The sequence below is a fragment of the Gekko japonicus genome, unplaced genomic scaffold, assembly GCF_001447785.1.
Source record: "Gekko japonicus isolate JY-2015 unplaced genomic scaffold, Gekko_japonicus_V1.1 scaffold618, whole genome shotgun sequence".
In the NCBI taxonomy this organism is placed as follows: domain Eukaryota; kingdom Metazoa; phylum Chordata; class Lepidosauria; order Squamata; family Gekkonidae; genus Gekko; species Gekko japonicus.
In genome coordinates, this window is record NW_015159726.1 from 933,058 (window position 1) to 948,874 (window position 15,817).

Below are 15,817 nucleotides of genomic sequence, written 5' to 3' on the forward strand. Positions count from 1 at the left end.
GGCCATAACCTTTGCCGAACCTAACTCACAAGACTGTTGTGAAGATAAAATGGATGAAGGGAGAATGAGGTATGCAACACTGCAGCTTTTTGGAGGAAAGGCTGGATAAAAATGTGCTAAATCAATAATAAAAGTTTCACATTACAGAGAAGGGCCCAGAAGCAATAGCAAATATTGGAGCAGAGGATTTATTGCAAACCACAGCCAATAAAAATAGCCAAAAGAAGAAGTGGGAATTAAACACGCATCAAGCCAGTAGCACTATCAGTAGGCTTGCCAGCCCACAGGTCCAGGTGGGGGATTTCCCTGATTTTGCAAGCTTCTCCCCGCTGCCAGCCAACTGGGGGAAGCCCCACTCCAACAGCCATGATGTGCCTTTAAATCTCGGCAGGACATTTTAGAAGAAGCTTGCAAACTATTTGTGTTTGGGAATGTGTGTGTGCCTTTAAATCTCAGCAGGATGAAAGCTGCATGGGGGGCAGCCCAAGCAGGCATGAGCCACGTGGCTGTTTGTTTCAGAAGTTGTATGGATACTAAAGAGTTAACTAGAACCTTATTATGGGATGGAGGAAAACCCCACCCCCTAGACGGCTCTCTCACTTACTTGCATTTTTCTGGGTTAGTCTGAAGAAGTTGGTTTAAATAAAACAGATTATTACATTCAGAAACTCCTGTGAGTAAAGTGATTTATACCACTGCCCCAGTGAGGAAATGTGTGGGCTTGCAAGCTGTTTGTGTTTGGGAAAAGATTGTTTATTTTGGCTGCTTTGAGAGAGTGTGTGCATATCCCTTAATAAAGCCATTCTTGGAAATGCTACCAAAGCGTGACAAGGGACTTGTGGGGGTATGACAAATTACACTTTCATTTAGTGGAAGTGCAGGTGCTGGGGAACCCTTTGAAGGCAAAAAAGAGGATGAGGAAATGAAGACTGTACTCAGGGGAACTGTCCTGCTGTATTTTTATTTATTTATTTTAGGGAATGGGAAAGTCTCCAGGCTCCACCCCCAAAGTCCCCAGGTATTTCCCAAGTTGGACCTGGCAACCCTAACTATCAGCCTGCCTTGTGCCCAAACAGCAACAGCTGAAGCTCACTCGAAGGTATCTCCAGATCAACAAAACCTTACTGGCTAGGTTTTTTAAGTATCAGGCACAGGATCAGGACCAATAAAAACGCTGACATCCCTAGGCACTAATATTTGTTTTGTTATTCTTCCAGGCTGTTCAGGATATCATATGTGGCCCTCCCTGTCTTCATTTTATCTTTACAGCAATTTTGTGAGGGAGGTTATGTTGAGAAAAAGTGGCTGGCCCCAAATCACCAAGCAAGCTCTATGGCCCAACAGGGATCTCGTCCTGGGTCTCCCCCAGACCCAGTCCAACACTGGTTCCTATTTCATTCATCATCATAACCAATAACCCAAGCAGTGGGTGATGGGGTAAATTTAAAAAATTCCCTCTTTCTTCCATGTTGTGAAGGTAGACTCTCATCTTGCATTCTGAAGAGAGAACTCTGCAAAGCGACTGCCAGTTTTACCAGGCCAGTCTTGTGTTAGTACAAAATTACGTCACGGAGGAGCTTGGGGGGAGGGGGGAGGAATGCCACCTAATCCCTCACATCACCCCAAACCACTCATTCTTGGAACCAAAAAAACATTTCCTTGCTGATGCTTAAAGACAACTCAGAGCCATTAAAATGAATACCGGCCTTGCAATTGATCGGAGTGGGATGTGGGCAGCATTTTTGTTTTTGGGGGGGGGGGGGGGGGGAGGGATCCAATTTTCCCTTCCAGCCGCCAGACAAATCTGCTGCTGCTTGCTTTGGATTAGTAAAGCTTTCTCATAATTGATAATGATAATATTCTCATCCCAAGCTAGCTGCGATATCTGATTGCAAAGTCGGCTGTTAAACACATAACAACGGCTGCCACTTTCAAATCGATTTGTATGTTTAATTGATTCCAGCTTTTTCTAAGATTAAAAATTCCACATTAATTGGAGAGGTTCTTAAAGGTCATTAGTATGGTGAAGAGGCCCGGGTCTCTGGGAGGCACCAGTACGGAGCTGGTCTGCTGGGTGGAGGGGGAGAATCAGGGTGCAGGAGACGAATTCTGGACTGGACCTGGTCTCATCCTGTTCTTACATTCAGGCAGTGAACACAGGCTGGAGACAGACTATTGCTTTTCTGAGACCTGAAGGTGGTACAACAGAGGCGTCATCTCCCCTGCAGTATGGCCACTCATTTTTCCCCCTTGACTATAATCTCTGGGAGAACAAAGAGCATACAGATGACAACAGGGTAAACACGCCTTACAAAGGTAACAATGTCTCTATCACACTGTCTTCAACGCTCTCGAACCACTACAGGATAGGCTCCTGGCCTAACATTTTCCTGGGCCATGTGTGTGATGGGATTCTTGCCAATTCCCCTCTCCTTCTCCAATGCTCCAATTCTCCAGGTCCTCTGGAACAGGAGGCATTTGGGACTGCAATGGGAAGAAGCAGGTGGAGAAGTCACACTCCTCTGAAAAAAATCTTCAGGGGGGTAATTTTCAGCAGGTCCCAAGCCGCTGTCTCAAACCTCATTAGCAAGTGTGCTGACTCTGAGGCTATGAAACAATAATCCACAGCTCTGCTTACACAAGTCTTCAGTAGCTGCAGTGGCAGAGGCTGCAGGCTGATCTAAAGCAAATTCCAAAACCAGAAACCCTGCATACCCCTTTTATTAGGACCCACCAAAATTAACTCTACAGTGGCACAAGCACATACCTCCAAGCCAATGCACGGGCTTGGGGTGACACATCTGATACTTACACGGGGGTTCTGCATGGGTGTTGAACATGGGTGTTGGATTTATGCACATGTATACATGAAACCAAGCTTTGTACACAAAAACAAGTCTATGGAGAAAACATATGCTTTCCTACGATGAAGGAAATGTATGCACTCGGGCTTACATGCTTGCAGAGGCCAAAAATGCAATGTGGACAGCAGCTCTCAAGTAAGAAATGCTGTCAGGCAAGCCACAATAATTGAGCCTCAGTTTGCCCACCTACAAAAAGGGAATATTAACTCTGACCTTTCTTGCAAAGATTACTGGGAGTGTCTGTAAAGTGCTTTGGGCAGTCAAAAAGTACTGAGTATTAACATGAATAAGCATCATTACTATTTTGAGTGTCTGGCAACAGGAAACTACAAAATGCAAATAAATAACATGGTTTCTTTTCCAGCTTATGTATCTTCCTCAAATGTTCAGGCTAAAAAAAAGCAGTGTGGTTATTCATACAAAGGACAAATTTCTGAGTACAACCCTCCCCTGATTTCAGATGAGCATGTTGTGAAAGACCATCCCTGCCTTCCGGAACTCCACCTGTACCATGTCTCTGTCTCAACCAATAAAGAAAAAAAGCATGCTTGTGAGATCAGACCTTAAGAGAGTCAGTTTGGTGTAGTGGTTAAGTGCGCAGACTCTAATCTGGGAGAACCGGGTTTGAGTCCCCACTCTTCCACTTGCACCTGGCTGGATGACCTTGGGCAAGCCGTAGTTCTCTCAGAGCTGTTCTCTCAAGAGCAGTTTCTGTCAGTGCTCTCTCAGCCCTCCCTACCTCACAGGGTGTCTGTTGTGGGGAGGGGAAGGGAAAGGAGTTTGTAAGCCGCTCTGAGACACCTTTGGGTAGTGAAGGGCGGGGTATAAATCCAATCTTCTTCTTCTTAAGAGCATGGCTTGAGGCTCTGGCCTGCTACCCTTCTTATCTTTTTACATTTTGTAACATGAAGAACTCTGGTGAGCTCAAAGGTTTGCACAGGGTGTTGTCACAGTTTGGTTGGTTCTGTAGAAGGTGTTACATGGATTTTGGTCTTGTTTTTGTAGTCAACCAATAAAGGCCACTTTACTTTTTGATGTAAACCCCAGGTGCCTCAAGTGTACCTAAAACCCAGGAGTGCCTCTGTGTAATGTGTGCCAGAGCAGTGTATTGATTGGATTGCTGGACACGGATCAGGAAGAACCAAGGTTCAAATTCCCATTGTGCTAGGAAGTTCATCAGCTGGATTTCTGCAAAGTCACCTAATCTCCATCACAGGGTGGTTGTGAGGATACAATAACTTCATGTATGTTTTGAAGGAATAGTGGAATGAAGATGTGATAAGTACATAAATATACTCTATTGACTGGCAGCTACCCTCCAGAGTCTCAAGTGGAGGCCTTTCACATTGCCAACAACCTGGTCTTCTTAACTGGGGATCAAACTTGGGATGACCTTCTGCATGCAAAGCAGATGCTCTAACCACTGAGCAAATTATCTTGTCCCAATCACTCTGCAGCCTCCAGTCAAAGGTCTGAATCAGTACAAGGCACCTGCATATGTACTCTGAAGTTACCACTATCTGTTCTGACTGGCAGAGGCTCACCATGCTAGGGATTAAACCTGGGACCTTCTAATCCTTGTTTCCTTTTCACATGGTCAAATTAAACATTAAACTGAGGTTAAAGACATAGATATGGCCAGGGGTCATTTCGTAGAAAAAGGGGGGCAGGAGCTCATTAGCATAACTCATCAGCATAATATATTTGCATACGCCACACCCCCTGACATCACCGAAAGTGTGTCAGAAGGCAACACCCACCGCTCAGGCGCCACTGAACTGTTTTGGATTGCTAGCTATTTGGGGGGGGGGCGCAGATTTGTCCTCGCAGAGGAGGGAGAGCTTGTACCTGAATAAAACTTGGTCCTAAAGGTGCCACTGGACTGTTTTGGACTGGGGGGGGGGCGGTGGGGGGCTCTGCAACTTACCTGGCTACTTCTTGCTCTGACTGAGGGCTGCTGGGAGCAGGAGGTGGGGCTTGTTGCATGTGCCCGCCCCCTGGGCTCCGCTCCTGTGCACTCCTGCATGAAATGACCCCTGGATATGGCTACTCTTTCACTTCATGTTTCCTTTGGAGCTCTGCCTCCAAGTCTGTGTTGCCTAAAACAGATTACCTTGCTCATACACAACACAAATCTACAGAGGTGCATTCCTACCAGTTTTTAAAAGCTTACCACATGGAATCCACATGTGTGCTCAGCACACAAGGGCAACTGTTTAAAGACAGGAAAAAGCACAACAAAATCAACTCTTCCTCCAAAAGACAAAGGAAGTACTCTCCCAGCACCATACAGCACCTTACTGAGGTTATGTTAGAAAGAAAGAGAAAGACTGTCTTTCTGACAACTGCCAGCCGGAACTCTCTCATGGCTCAGAATTCATATATTGGGACTAACACACCCAGGAAGCGCAAATGAATCAAGAAATGAGAAAGTTTTTTTAAAAAACAAACACAGAATACAGCCAATCGTTTCCAAGGATTGATCGAAGACTGGGAAATGGAATAAACGTGTTGGTCTGGGTGTGAATAAAAATATCGATATATCTCATTCACAACAGGGTCCTATTTGTGAACACTTAAATCTGGAGATTGGGTCTGTGAACAGACGAGCTAGATCTTTTTACAAACCTAAGAAAAATCCTAGGTTTGCAGAAAAACCTGAAACAGAGGGGGAATACAACCCTCCAAAATAATAAAAGCAGTCCCTGTGGCTTTAAGAAATAAAAGCTCTCTCAATGGGGGGTGCTAGGGAACCACAACAGTATTTTCAGCCCTTAAGTAAAAGGCAGAGGAAGGAGGCAGAACTCTTTCCAGGCCTATTTTGGCCTTTGAGGGAGAACTCAGTGGTACCAGCACTGGCTATTATCGAGCAACATGCTACCATGCAACTTGCACGACTCACCCATTCCTGGCTGCTTGTTATTGTTCAACAGCAATCCCAGAAAAGCAAGTGTGGTGTAGTGGTTAGCATTTCAGACAAGGATCTGGGAGACCCAAGTTTGAATCTCCATTCTGCCATGGAAGCTCACTGGGTGACCTTGAACCAGAGTCTCTCTCTCTCTCTCTCTCTCTCTCTCTCTCTCTCTCAGACCCACTTATCTCCCAGGGTTGTTGTGACAATGAAGTGGAGGACAGAATGATGCATGCGGCTTTGGGTCCCCATTGTGGAGAAGGGTGGGGTATAAATGAAGTAAATAAAATATAAACATAGCTGAAGATGGGGGGGCAGATAAAAGATTGGTTGGTGGGTGGGTGTGAAGAAGACAAGACAGCAGGGAAAGGGAAGAGCTATGGGGGCTGCTAGGAGGAGGGAACGAGGAAATAGTGTGGGGAAGGGATACAGGGAAAGTGATGTGCCCCTCTCAATTCCTTTCAGGTTCTCCACCACATAACTGGGTCCTGGCCTGGTGGTGGCCACTGTGCCACTGGGCCAGAGTTTTCCCAGAGACAGGCTGCCAGGGGGAGGGAAAGCTGAAGACAGGAGGGCAGATAAAGCTAAGTTAGGTGGTAGGTAGAAAGGAGAGAAGGAAGCAGAAAAAGGGGAGACATTATTGAGGCTTTCAGGGAAGGGGAAGAGGAAACAGTAAAACAGTAAGGAAGGGAAAAATGAGATGCCCTTGCTCTGATGCCTCATAGGTCCCCTGCTTGTTGAATTATAAAGTAGTGTGACCAGAAGGTAGTATTGTTCCTCCATAAAACAAGAAATTAGGAAGATACACTTTATGGGATAAAAACTAGCGTATTATGTAGATACCACAAAAAGACAGACCGATTCCCCACAAGCAGCTGTGCCGCCCTAGCTCTTCTGTTTTCCCCGCTTGCATTGGTCAATTTTACATTATTTGCTGCGCAGCCGCGTTTTGACCCGCAGCTCCCCCTGATTTCCCCCGCGTCTTCTCAATCTCAAAAAACAACAACCGAGAAGACTGGGGGGGGGGGGGGGAGGGCGGCACAGCTGCTTGTGGGGAATTGCTCATACTCTCTCATTGTACTTTCTACGTCCACAACTATACACTATATAAACTACCGTATTTTTCGGACCATAAGACGCACCTGACCTTAAGACGCACCTAGTTTTTAAAGGAGGAAAACAGGGAAAAAAATATTCTGAACCTTCGGTCTATAAGACGCACTCACTTTTCCTCCCACTTTTTTTGGAAGAAAAAGTGAGTCTTATGGTCCAAAAAATACGGTATATAAAATGACCTAAGTGGAAGAACTTCTAAATTTGAACAGCATGTCAAGAAGGTTCTGATTTCACAAACATTCACAGACAGAGGAGACAAATGCAAATGTTTTGAAAGACATGTACACATGGCCAAGAACCCTGACCAAGAATGGCTCCTCTGGTTGTGTGCACTTGTACATCACAGCATACATCTCTTAAAACACACATCTCCCTTACTTTCTATTTTTAGCAGGCATGTGCTAAACATGTGCAAAGAAACTCTAACTTTGCAATTTATGGTTCCTACTGCCTTAAAAAGATCAAAAGTCTACATGCAGCCTCCTGAAGCTGAAATAATGTATTGAACACATTTTAAATGTGGCCTTGATTTTAAAGATACATGTAACTCCCCCCCGCCATGGAAAGAGCATATCCTTCTTGCCAGATTAAAACCACAGAAAACTTTTGCAAGAGGCATTTAATACATTATAGTCTCCAACTGAGGCTGTTAAAAAAATCACTTCCATGTGGCAGTACTTTATGGAGCTGATGTGACAACCACTTTCTTTGGGGCCTGATCCAACTGCATGGACGCTTTCCACGCCAGCACCTGTGACTGCTGGCAATGACACCAAGTCTCACCATGAGATTAAGATGAACCAGACAGAAAGCAGATTTGAAATACCACCATGATCTGCATTATGGAGCATCAATAATTTTGGTGACTTCCCCACACGAGTCTTAATATTTGAAATCAAATGCTAACATTCACATTCGATGCATGAATTCCCATTTGGTTCTCTGTGAAGACTGAATGCTGAGTTTTATATAGGCAAAAGCAATTATTAGAGAAGGTGTCAAGCTTCCACCATGATGCATACCACCATCTAGGACAGGCTGGCATGATTTGAAATCCACTAAGCGGAATGATAGAATGTTAGCATTGGAAGGGACCTTGCAGGTCATCTAGTCCAACCCCCTGCACTCTGAAGGAGCACAGCTGAAAGATAGCCCTACAACATACCTGAAAGATGGTCATTCAGCCTCCGCTTGAAAACGTCCAGCAAAGGAGCATCCATCACCTCCCGAGGCAGTCTGTCCCACTGCTCAACCACTCTGACAGGAAGTTTCTCCTAATATTTAGCCGGTAACGACTCCCTTGTAATTTCCACCCATTAGATCTAGTCTTGCTATCCGGAGAAAGAGAGAATATATCTGGTCCATCTTCTACACGACAGCCCTTCAAATATTTGAAGACTGCAATCATGTCCCCTCTAAGCCTTCTCTTTCCCAGGCTAAACATACCCAACTCTTTCAGCCTTTCCTCGTAAGACTTGGATTCCAACCCTCTCACCATTCTGGTTGCCCTCTTCTGGACACGCTCGAGCTTGTCAATATCCTTCCTAAAATGTGGTGCCCAAAACTGGACACAGTACTCCAGGTGAGGCCTGACCATAGCAGAATAGAGCGGAACTACCACCTCCTGTGATCTGGACTCAATGCTTCTGTTAATGCATCCTCAGATTGCATTAGCTTTCTTCACAGTCACATTGCACTGTAGGCTCATGTTTAGCTTGTGATCAACCAGAACACCCAGATCCCTTTCACATGTCCCTCCCATTCTATATCTGTGCCTTTGATTTTTTGTACCTAAGTGTAGGACTTTGCACTTATCTCAATTGAAATTCATGTTATTTGTCTCAGCCCACTGTTCCAGCCTATCTAGATCATTTTGAATCCTGACCCTGTCTTCTTCAGAATTTGCATTCCCACCCAGCTTCGTGTCATCTGCAAATTTGATAAGCATTCCCTCTATGTCTTCTTCCAGGTCATTTATAAAAACATTGAACAACACCGGGCCCAGGACCGAGCCCTGCAGCACTCCACTCGAGACTTCCCTCCACGAAGACACAGAGCCATTTACAAGCACTCATTGGGTACGATTTTTCAACCAACCATGAATCCATCCAACGGTTGCACCATCCAGCCCACATTTAACCAGCTTATCCTCAAGGAGATCATGAGAAACTTTGTCAAATGCTTTACTGAAATCTAGATACACAATGTCCACAGCATTGCCAGAGTCAACCATTTTAGTAACTCTGTCAAAAAAGGAGACAAGGTTGGTATGGCACGACTTATTCCTGATAAACCCATAGCCAGTCTCTCTGCTGCTTGAAAAGCCCTGGTATTCATGATGCATTTTGGGGGTGTATGAGGAGGAGTGATGTGGCTTGCCTGCTTGTGTGTACAGTTTCCCATGTTACAGTTTTGAGTGCTGCCATACATCTTTATTTCTTTCCTACTGTCAAGTCGCAGCCAACTTATGGCGACCCAGTGGGGTTTTCAAGAGAAGAGACATACAAAGGTGGTTTGCAATCATTGCCTGCCTCTGCGTAGTGACCCTGGGTGGTCTCCCATCCAAAAGCTAACCAGGGCTGACCCTGCTTAGCTTCCGACACCTGATGTGACAGGACTAGCCTGGACCCTCCAGGTCAGGACACCGTGCATCTGCAGCACCGTTTTTCACCCAGGTGTTTTACTTTTATGCACGATACTTCAGTCATAAACACAAACAGGTACGCATGTCAGTGTTCCCTCTAAACTGAGTTAGTGTGAGCCACCTCACAGTTTTTTAGCCTCTGGCTCATACATTTTTGTCGTGGCTCAGGAAGGATGGCTCCGGAACAAACTGATTGATGCAGCAGCCAATTCGCTCACTCACAACTTTAATGCTGGTAGCTCACAAAGTAGAATTTTTGCTCACAAGGCTCCACCGCTTAGAGGGACCATTGCACATGGTCAGATATGTCTTGCACTGATCACTCCACCAAGTGACTGAGTTGCAGAGTGGTGTTACCCTGTCTTTGACAGCCTCCTCTGTGGCTTTCTCATGCACTGCTGGTTTACACCCTGAAATTGCCACTCCACCAGCATAGTGTACTTCTGTTGGCAGAGGCGGGGAAGGCAATTCTCACTGATCCTCTCCCACTCCCACTGTGCCCCTCCCCAGTGCCTAAGGTTGCCTCTTGACTCTCAGGAGCAGCCTTTGTGGGAGGTGGGGCTCAGTGGACTTCAGCATGAGGAGGGAAACGACAAAGTCCTGCTTCACAGGCTTCCCTCTGCTGGTGGCACTTAGGATCCAACCCACTGGAAAATGCCCGCCCATCCTCAGCAGAGACACTGATCCTCAGATTACTACACCATGTAAAAGAAGACAGCGTATGCAGTGACCCTCTAATTCACAAAGCAATTACCGAAGGTGAGTACCGACTCTTTGACTGTGAAACAAAGAAGATGTCAAACACCTGATAGGCCACAATACATGACTGGTGAGGTATTCCTTTTGGTGTGTCATGGCACTGCGGTGCCTGGCGTGACCGCAGGGAGTTTTGAGTCTTGGTTGCAGCCAAGGTGGGTTGGTATCCCTGCAGGCGAAGAAAGAAGGCATCCTTCCCTGCACATCTCTTCCCTTCCTGTGGGCTGGAAGGCGCCATCTGGGTTTGGAAAAGGAACTGGGGAGCCCCTGTACATGTGGACGCTACACTTGGTGGTCCGACTTGGCTCCACCAAGAGATCAGGGAACCAGGAAGCAAGGGGGAGTTGGCACAGGGAGCGGCCCCGTTCAGACAAGGCACGACGCGTGTGTCAAGTTGGCAGGGAGGGGGGAAGCAGCATTTGCCCAGCTGCTGCCATGCAGCAACCCAGCCTGGTTCTGACAGGGTCACGGGGAGGACTGCCAGCACCTCTAGATGCCCCTCTTCCGAGCTAATGGGGCAGCTCTTGAAGATGCTGGCAGGTGAGAAGCACCCATGGAGAGGGAGGCGCACGCACGTTCCATTCCCACGTGCAGCACCCAAGGTCCCGTGGCCTCCCCAAGGTGCTTTCAAACGTACTCCTTTACCTTGACGGGTCTTGGATAGTTCTACAGAGTGCATAAAAGAGCCTCCATTTTTTTTGGTGTTTCCATCTATTCTCAAAGGCTGCGTGAAAAGGGGGCTGGAAGGCAGCCTTTTGTCTCCCGCGCCAGAGGCCACATCTGGGGTGCTGCGCTCACCAGCAGATGAGGAAGCCATGGCATCCGTACAACATAAACATTTCAGGTTGCATGTGTGTGGGTGGGGGAAACGCTTACATGATTGAAAAGCCCAGTCTCCAAACACCTTCCCTGCGCATAGAGAGTGAGCACCTCACAGAGAAGGGGTCCGGCCTGACCAACTCTCTGACACGCTCATTTTCTCTGCTGGTTTGTGTGTTTAGAGTGGAGCACTCCATCACACAAGGTTCCCTGGCTCAGTGGAAGAGCCTCTGCTTGGCGTGCAGAAAGTCTCAGGCCCAATCCCTGGCAGCATCTCCAGTTAAAAAGTTTCAAGTAGCAGGTAATGTGAGGGACGTTTCTCTGCGTGAGACCCTGGAGAGAGTCTGAGTAGACAATACTGACTGCGATGGACCCATGGCCTGATTCAGTGTAGGGCAGCTTCATGCGTGACAAGTCAGACTGGCCGGGTTGCAAGTTTGTCAATTCTGATCTACTGAGTAAGCACTTGCCCCCGCCCCCCCCCCGCTGCTACCATTCTTAACCAGTGGATCATGTGGTTGTGTCTCCTCTCTGTCACACCTACCCATTCTGGGTTAGCAGGACAACTCTCTATTTTTGTAAAGTTTCCTTCCCTTTCCAGAGTCCTTCCTTGGGTGAATTTAATGCGAGCGGCAGAACTTTGCCTCCAGCTCTGCTTTTTATCAACATGACCTTAAGATCTGTGTCAATGTCACTTTAGAACAGTTTAGAGTGCATATCGATCAGCTCAACCTGTGCCTTGGGAGCGCAACAGACGTGAAATGGACACCAGTGTGCCCGTTTTAGAGAAGCAAAGGGTCTCAAGATCAGCGTTGATTAAAAAAAAGAACAAAAGCGGAAAGCTGCTCTTGACCACCTGCCACTTCTGTTGTATCTTGGGGCACTTCCAAATGGTTGCTTTCCCCAGCGAAAGCAGAGCTGCACAGGGAAAAAAAAAACAGAGGGGAAGGACAGGAACACTCCACAAAAGAAGTGACAACTGGTACCACTGCGGGGAGAGAAGCACCGCTGTCACTGTTCTGTGCCCCCCCAGGCCCACCCTGCTAGCCCATTTGGACTAGTACTTGATTCTATTCTTTTTCAATGAACAGATTTAGCAATTGATACCCATACGGATGTCAGGCGCAAAAGTCTATGCACCTGACATCCGTATGGGTACCCAAGGAAGCACTTCCTTGGGTAAACGTCTCCTTGACCTTGGTGGGTATACTTTCAACTAAATGCGCTCAGAATCAGGATGAACATCTCAGGAGGAGGAAGCATGTCCGTTTTACACAACCCAACCTAACCTAGTTCCAAGACAGTGTCACTGTAATGGCTCCTTTCTCTCCAGGAACTCCGGAAAACGTCACTATGATGTGAAGGGACTAACAGTGCCATCCTAAAGAGGTGCAGGCAATGGACTGAGAAGGACATAACTCTTCTTAGAAGGCCCTGTAAAGCTCTTCTTCTCTTCCACTCCCCACCCAGAGTCAGGTGAGGCAGCAACGGCCAACGTGCCCGCCCCCCCAGCCATATCAGCATGAGGCCAAAAATGGCACTGGTAACCTAACTCAGTCGCTAGCCTTCACCCGCAGACAGGCCAAGGTCTGTGGCTGAGGACTTGCTAATAGGGAAGCTTCCTGAGCCACTGGTTTGACACTGCAGGGCAAAACCACACACCACCTCATCAGAGCCAAACATCTGAGGCTGCCTTCTACCTCAGTACCGCCTGCTTTGAGCGGCAGTCTTCAGGATCTCAGGAGCTGAACCTGGGGGGCCCTTCTGCACAAAAAAACAACAACCTCTTGCATCGAACCACGTGTGTTTTCAAACCTTCATTTCTTGAGATAAGTCTTGAGATATGGGGAAGGTATTTTAAACCGAGAATAAGGGCAAGAACATCTAACTCTTCTCTTGCCTGCTGATTCTGCACATTCCCACTTCCTGGACTTACTGCCACTCTCCGAGTCTAGTGGGGGGGAAAAACCCAGAATGAATGTTCCTCTGTTTGCAGGGGAGATGCTCAGGGGAGGGGGTAGTAGATCAAGGAATACTCTACAGATGTCCTCATATTCCTGCATTTGTGTGATGAGGCAAAAAGAGCTTCTTGGTCTGGTACACATGAACACGTGAAGCTGCCTTATCCTGAACCAGACCCTTGGCCCCTCAGAGTCAGTACAGTCTCCTCAGACTGGTAGAGGCTCTCCAGGGTCTCAGGCCGAGGTCTTCCATATCACCTCCTATCGGAGCCTTTTAACTGGAGATGCCGGGGATTGAACCTGGGACTTTCTGCATGTTAAGCAGATGCTCCGCCACTGAACCACAGCCACAGCCCCTCACAATTCCTACCTTACTGGCAACCTACAGGTGTGGAAAGCAGTACTCACAAATCGAAGATACCACCTTGTGTGGTATTTTCTGCATATAGCCATAGTATCACAATTCCCTTAATGTGGAATTCCAGGGGATTAGCATGGGCTACACCTTGGTGCTGCTGCTGTACTCTGGTAAACTACATTTAGGCAACTAGGGAACTTCCCCCCCTCCCCTGCCGAGACTCAAGAATATCTGGCCTAAAATTTCCCCAACTCAGAAATTCCATTTTACCCAGTCCGGTTCCTTTTCTGCCTGTTGTATTAGTTCTACACAGTGATGCTTTAGAACTCATTTCCCCTTGACAGGCCATAGTTTAATACCACACACAAGAACTCTTTATCATAGAAGGCACAGCAGTACCGCTATAGCAAGACTACTGTTTAAATGTATAAAAACACGAGTGCATGTAGACCATGCCTCATCTCAAGTGTTCAAACTGCTTCGCAAACATCATTGGTTCACTCTGACAATTTAGCCAACATATGACTGATATCACCTCAACAGTCCTTAAAAGGAGCCCATGAATTGGGCTGCGCTTCAATCCAGGTACTTCCTGGCTGACAGGACAGACTGTTAAGAACTAAACACCATAAATAACAATGGCCTGAGCCTTTTTAAAAAAATAACTTTTCACCTGCGGATTCTGCTGTAAAACAAGAATCTGCCCTCTTGGGAAGACCATTATAGTGTTTACAAGCACAGTTATGGAAGGCCCCCCAGTCTTGCCCAGGGAAGGGGAGGTGGGGGGAGAGGAAACGATCTGCTTCCTGGTCGAGGCGAGGGGGAATCAGACTAATCTGTAAACACAAATGGAGGCTGGAAGGCTCCCCGGAACTCCCCAGAAAGGTGGCAGAAAGAGCATAAACAAACAGCTGCCTCTAACTTTCCCCCAGACTGGACCCTTTGCTCTCCCTGCGAGGGAAGAGCAAGGCTTCTCACGGATTCGAACCAGGCGTCAGCTTCGCAAGAGGCGAGGTGGAGGTGTCTTCCCGGCAGGTAAATCAACCCCACCCCCACGAAGCACCGACAGGGAAAGGGGGAAGTGATGGAGGTCGCTGGGAAAAGAGCCTCTCGGCTGCCGCAACCTCAAGGGCAGGCGAGGAGAAGCCGGGCTGGGGCTCCCTCCACTCCGCCCAGCCCGCCCCCCTCCTCCCCGCCCCACGCTTACCTTGCAGGGGAAGAGGACGGCCGAGGCCACTTTCTCCATGGCCAGGTTCCTGATGCTGGGGGTCAGGGATCCCCGGCACGTGGGGCACAAGCTCAGCTTCTGCCGGCATTGGTTGCACACCAGGTGCCCCGCCTGGCACTGCAGGATCGGCGGGAGCACATAGTCGAAGCACACGGGGCACTCGAAGAGCGAGGTCAGCTCGTGGTGCTGCGGCGAGACCGGCCCCCCGCTGCCTTCCCCCCCGCCAGGGCTCGAGAGGACGGCGGCCGCGGCAGGGACCGCCGAAGAGCCGGCCCCGGCAGCCGAGATGGTGGCGGCGGCGGCGCTGGCGGGGGCGGGGGCAGCGAGGACGGGCGGCTCATCGCGATCGGGACAAACCATCGAAGTGCGGGCACCGAGCGGGTCGCTCCCCGGACCCCCGCCGCCGGGACGCGGAGCCGCCACCTCTCGCTCTCCCCGGGGCCGCCCGCGCCCCAGAACCGGCTCCGGCCTCGCCCCCGCGCCGCAGGAAGCCGCCGGCGCTCCGAAGGCTCTCGGCGTTCCAGGAGAGGAGTCCCAACGTCCCGCCGGGCAGCTCTCCCGCCGGCCCCCCGACTCTTCCCCCGGGCGAAGCCTGCGTGGTCCCTTCCCTCCTCTGCGCCGAAAGAACATCAACCTGACGCCAGGAGAGCGGAGCGGAGGGTGGTGTGTGCCGCCGGAGTCACAGCCCGGGCCGATGCTGGCTCCGACTGAGCATGCCCTGGTGCGCGCGAACAGCAGGCGGAGACTCCAGTCGCGGCCCTGGCGCTTCCTTTCGCCTTCCTCCTCACTCTCCGCTCCCCCTTGGTTTTCACTGGGACCGAAACAGCGCTGGACGGGGGAAAGGGGGTGGGGAGAGCGAGAGAGTCAGATGGGCACGCACATGGGGAAGGTTCTTCCTCTATTGTTCAATGGCGCAGCAGAACCTCACCGAGGCTTTCTGATCGCCACCTAGTGGGCACGTACAGTTAGCCAGGAGTCCAGTCAGTGGCGCCTTAAGTTTTCGAGAGCCCCAGAGCTCACTCCCTCAGGTCCATAGGAGGGTAAATCCACCAGTCCCCAGTGACCGTCCAAGGACACCCTACAAGCTTCATGGTGAAGCAGGGATTTGAACCTAGGTCTCCCCTGGGTAGCCCAGGCTAGTCCGATCTCCTCAGTCAGCT

At 48.9% G+C, this 15,817-nt stretch overlaps 1 protein-coding gene across 1 annotated transcript in view; it reads right to left on the reverse strand.

Moving 5' to 3' along the window:
• The window catches only part of SIAH2 (siah E3 ubiquitin protein ligase 2), a gene marked incomplete at its 5' end in the record, with an annotated part of 31,336 nt that extends 15,851 nt beyond the window's left edge, over positions 1–15,485 (reverse strand). Inside the window, one exon of the mRNA XM_015424045.1 lies at positions 14,637–15,485. Within this exon, the coding sequence (XP_015279531.1) occupies positions 14,637–15,485 (849 nt within the window). The remainder of the gene's footprint in view (positions 1–14,636) is intronic.
• Between the last annotated feature and the right edge of the window lie 332 nt (positions 15,486–15,817).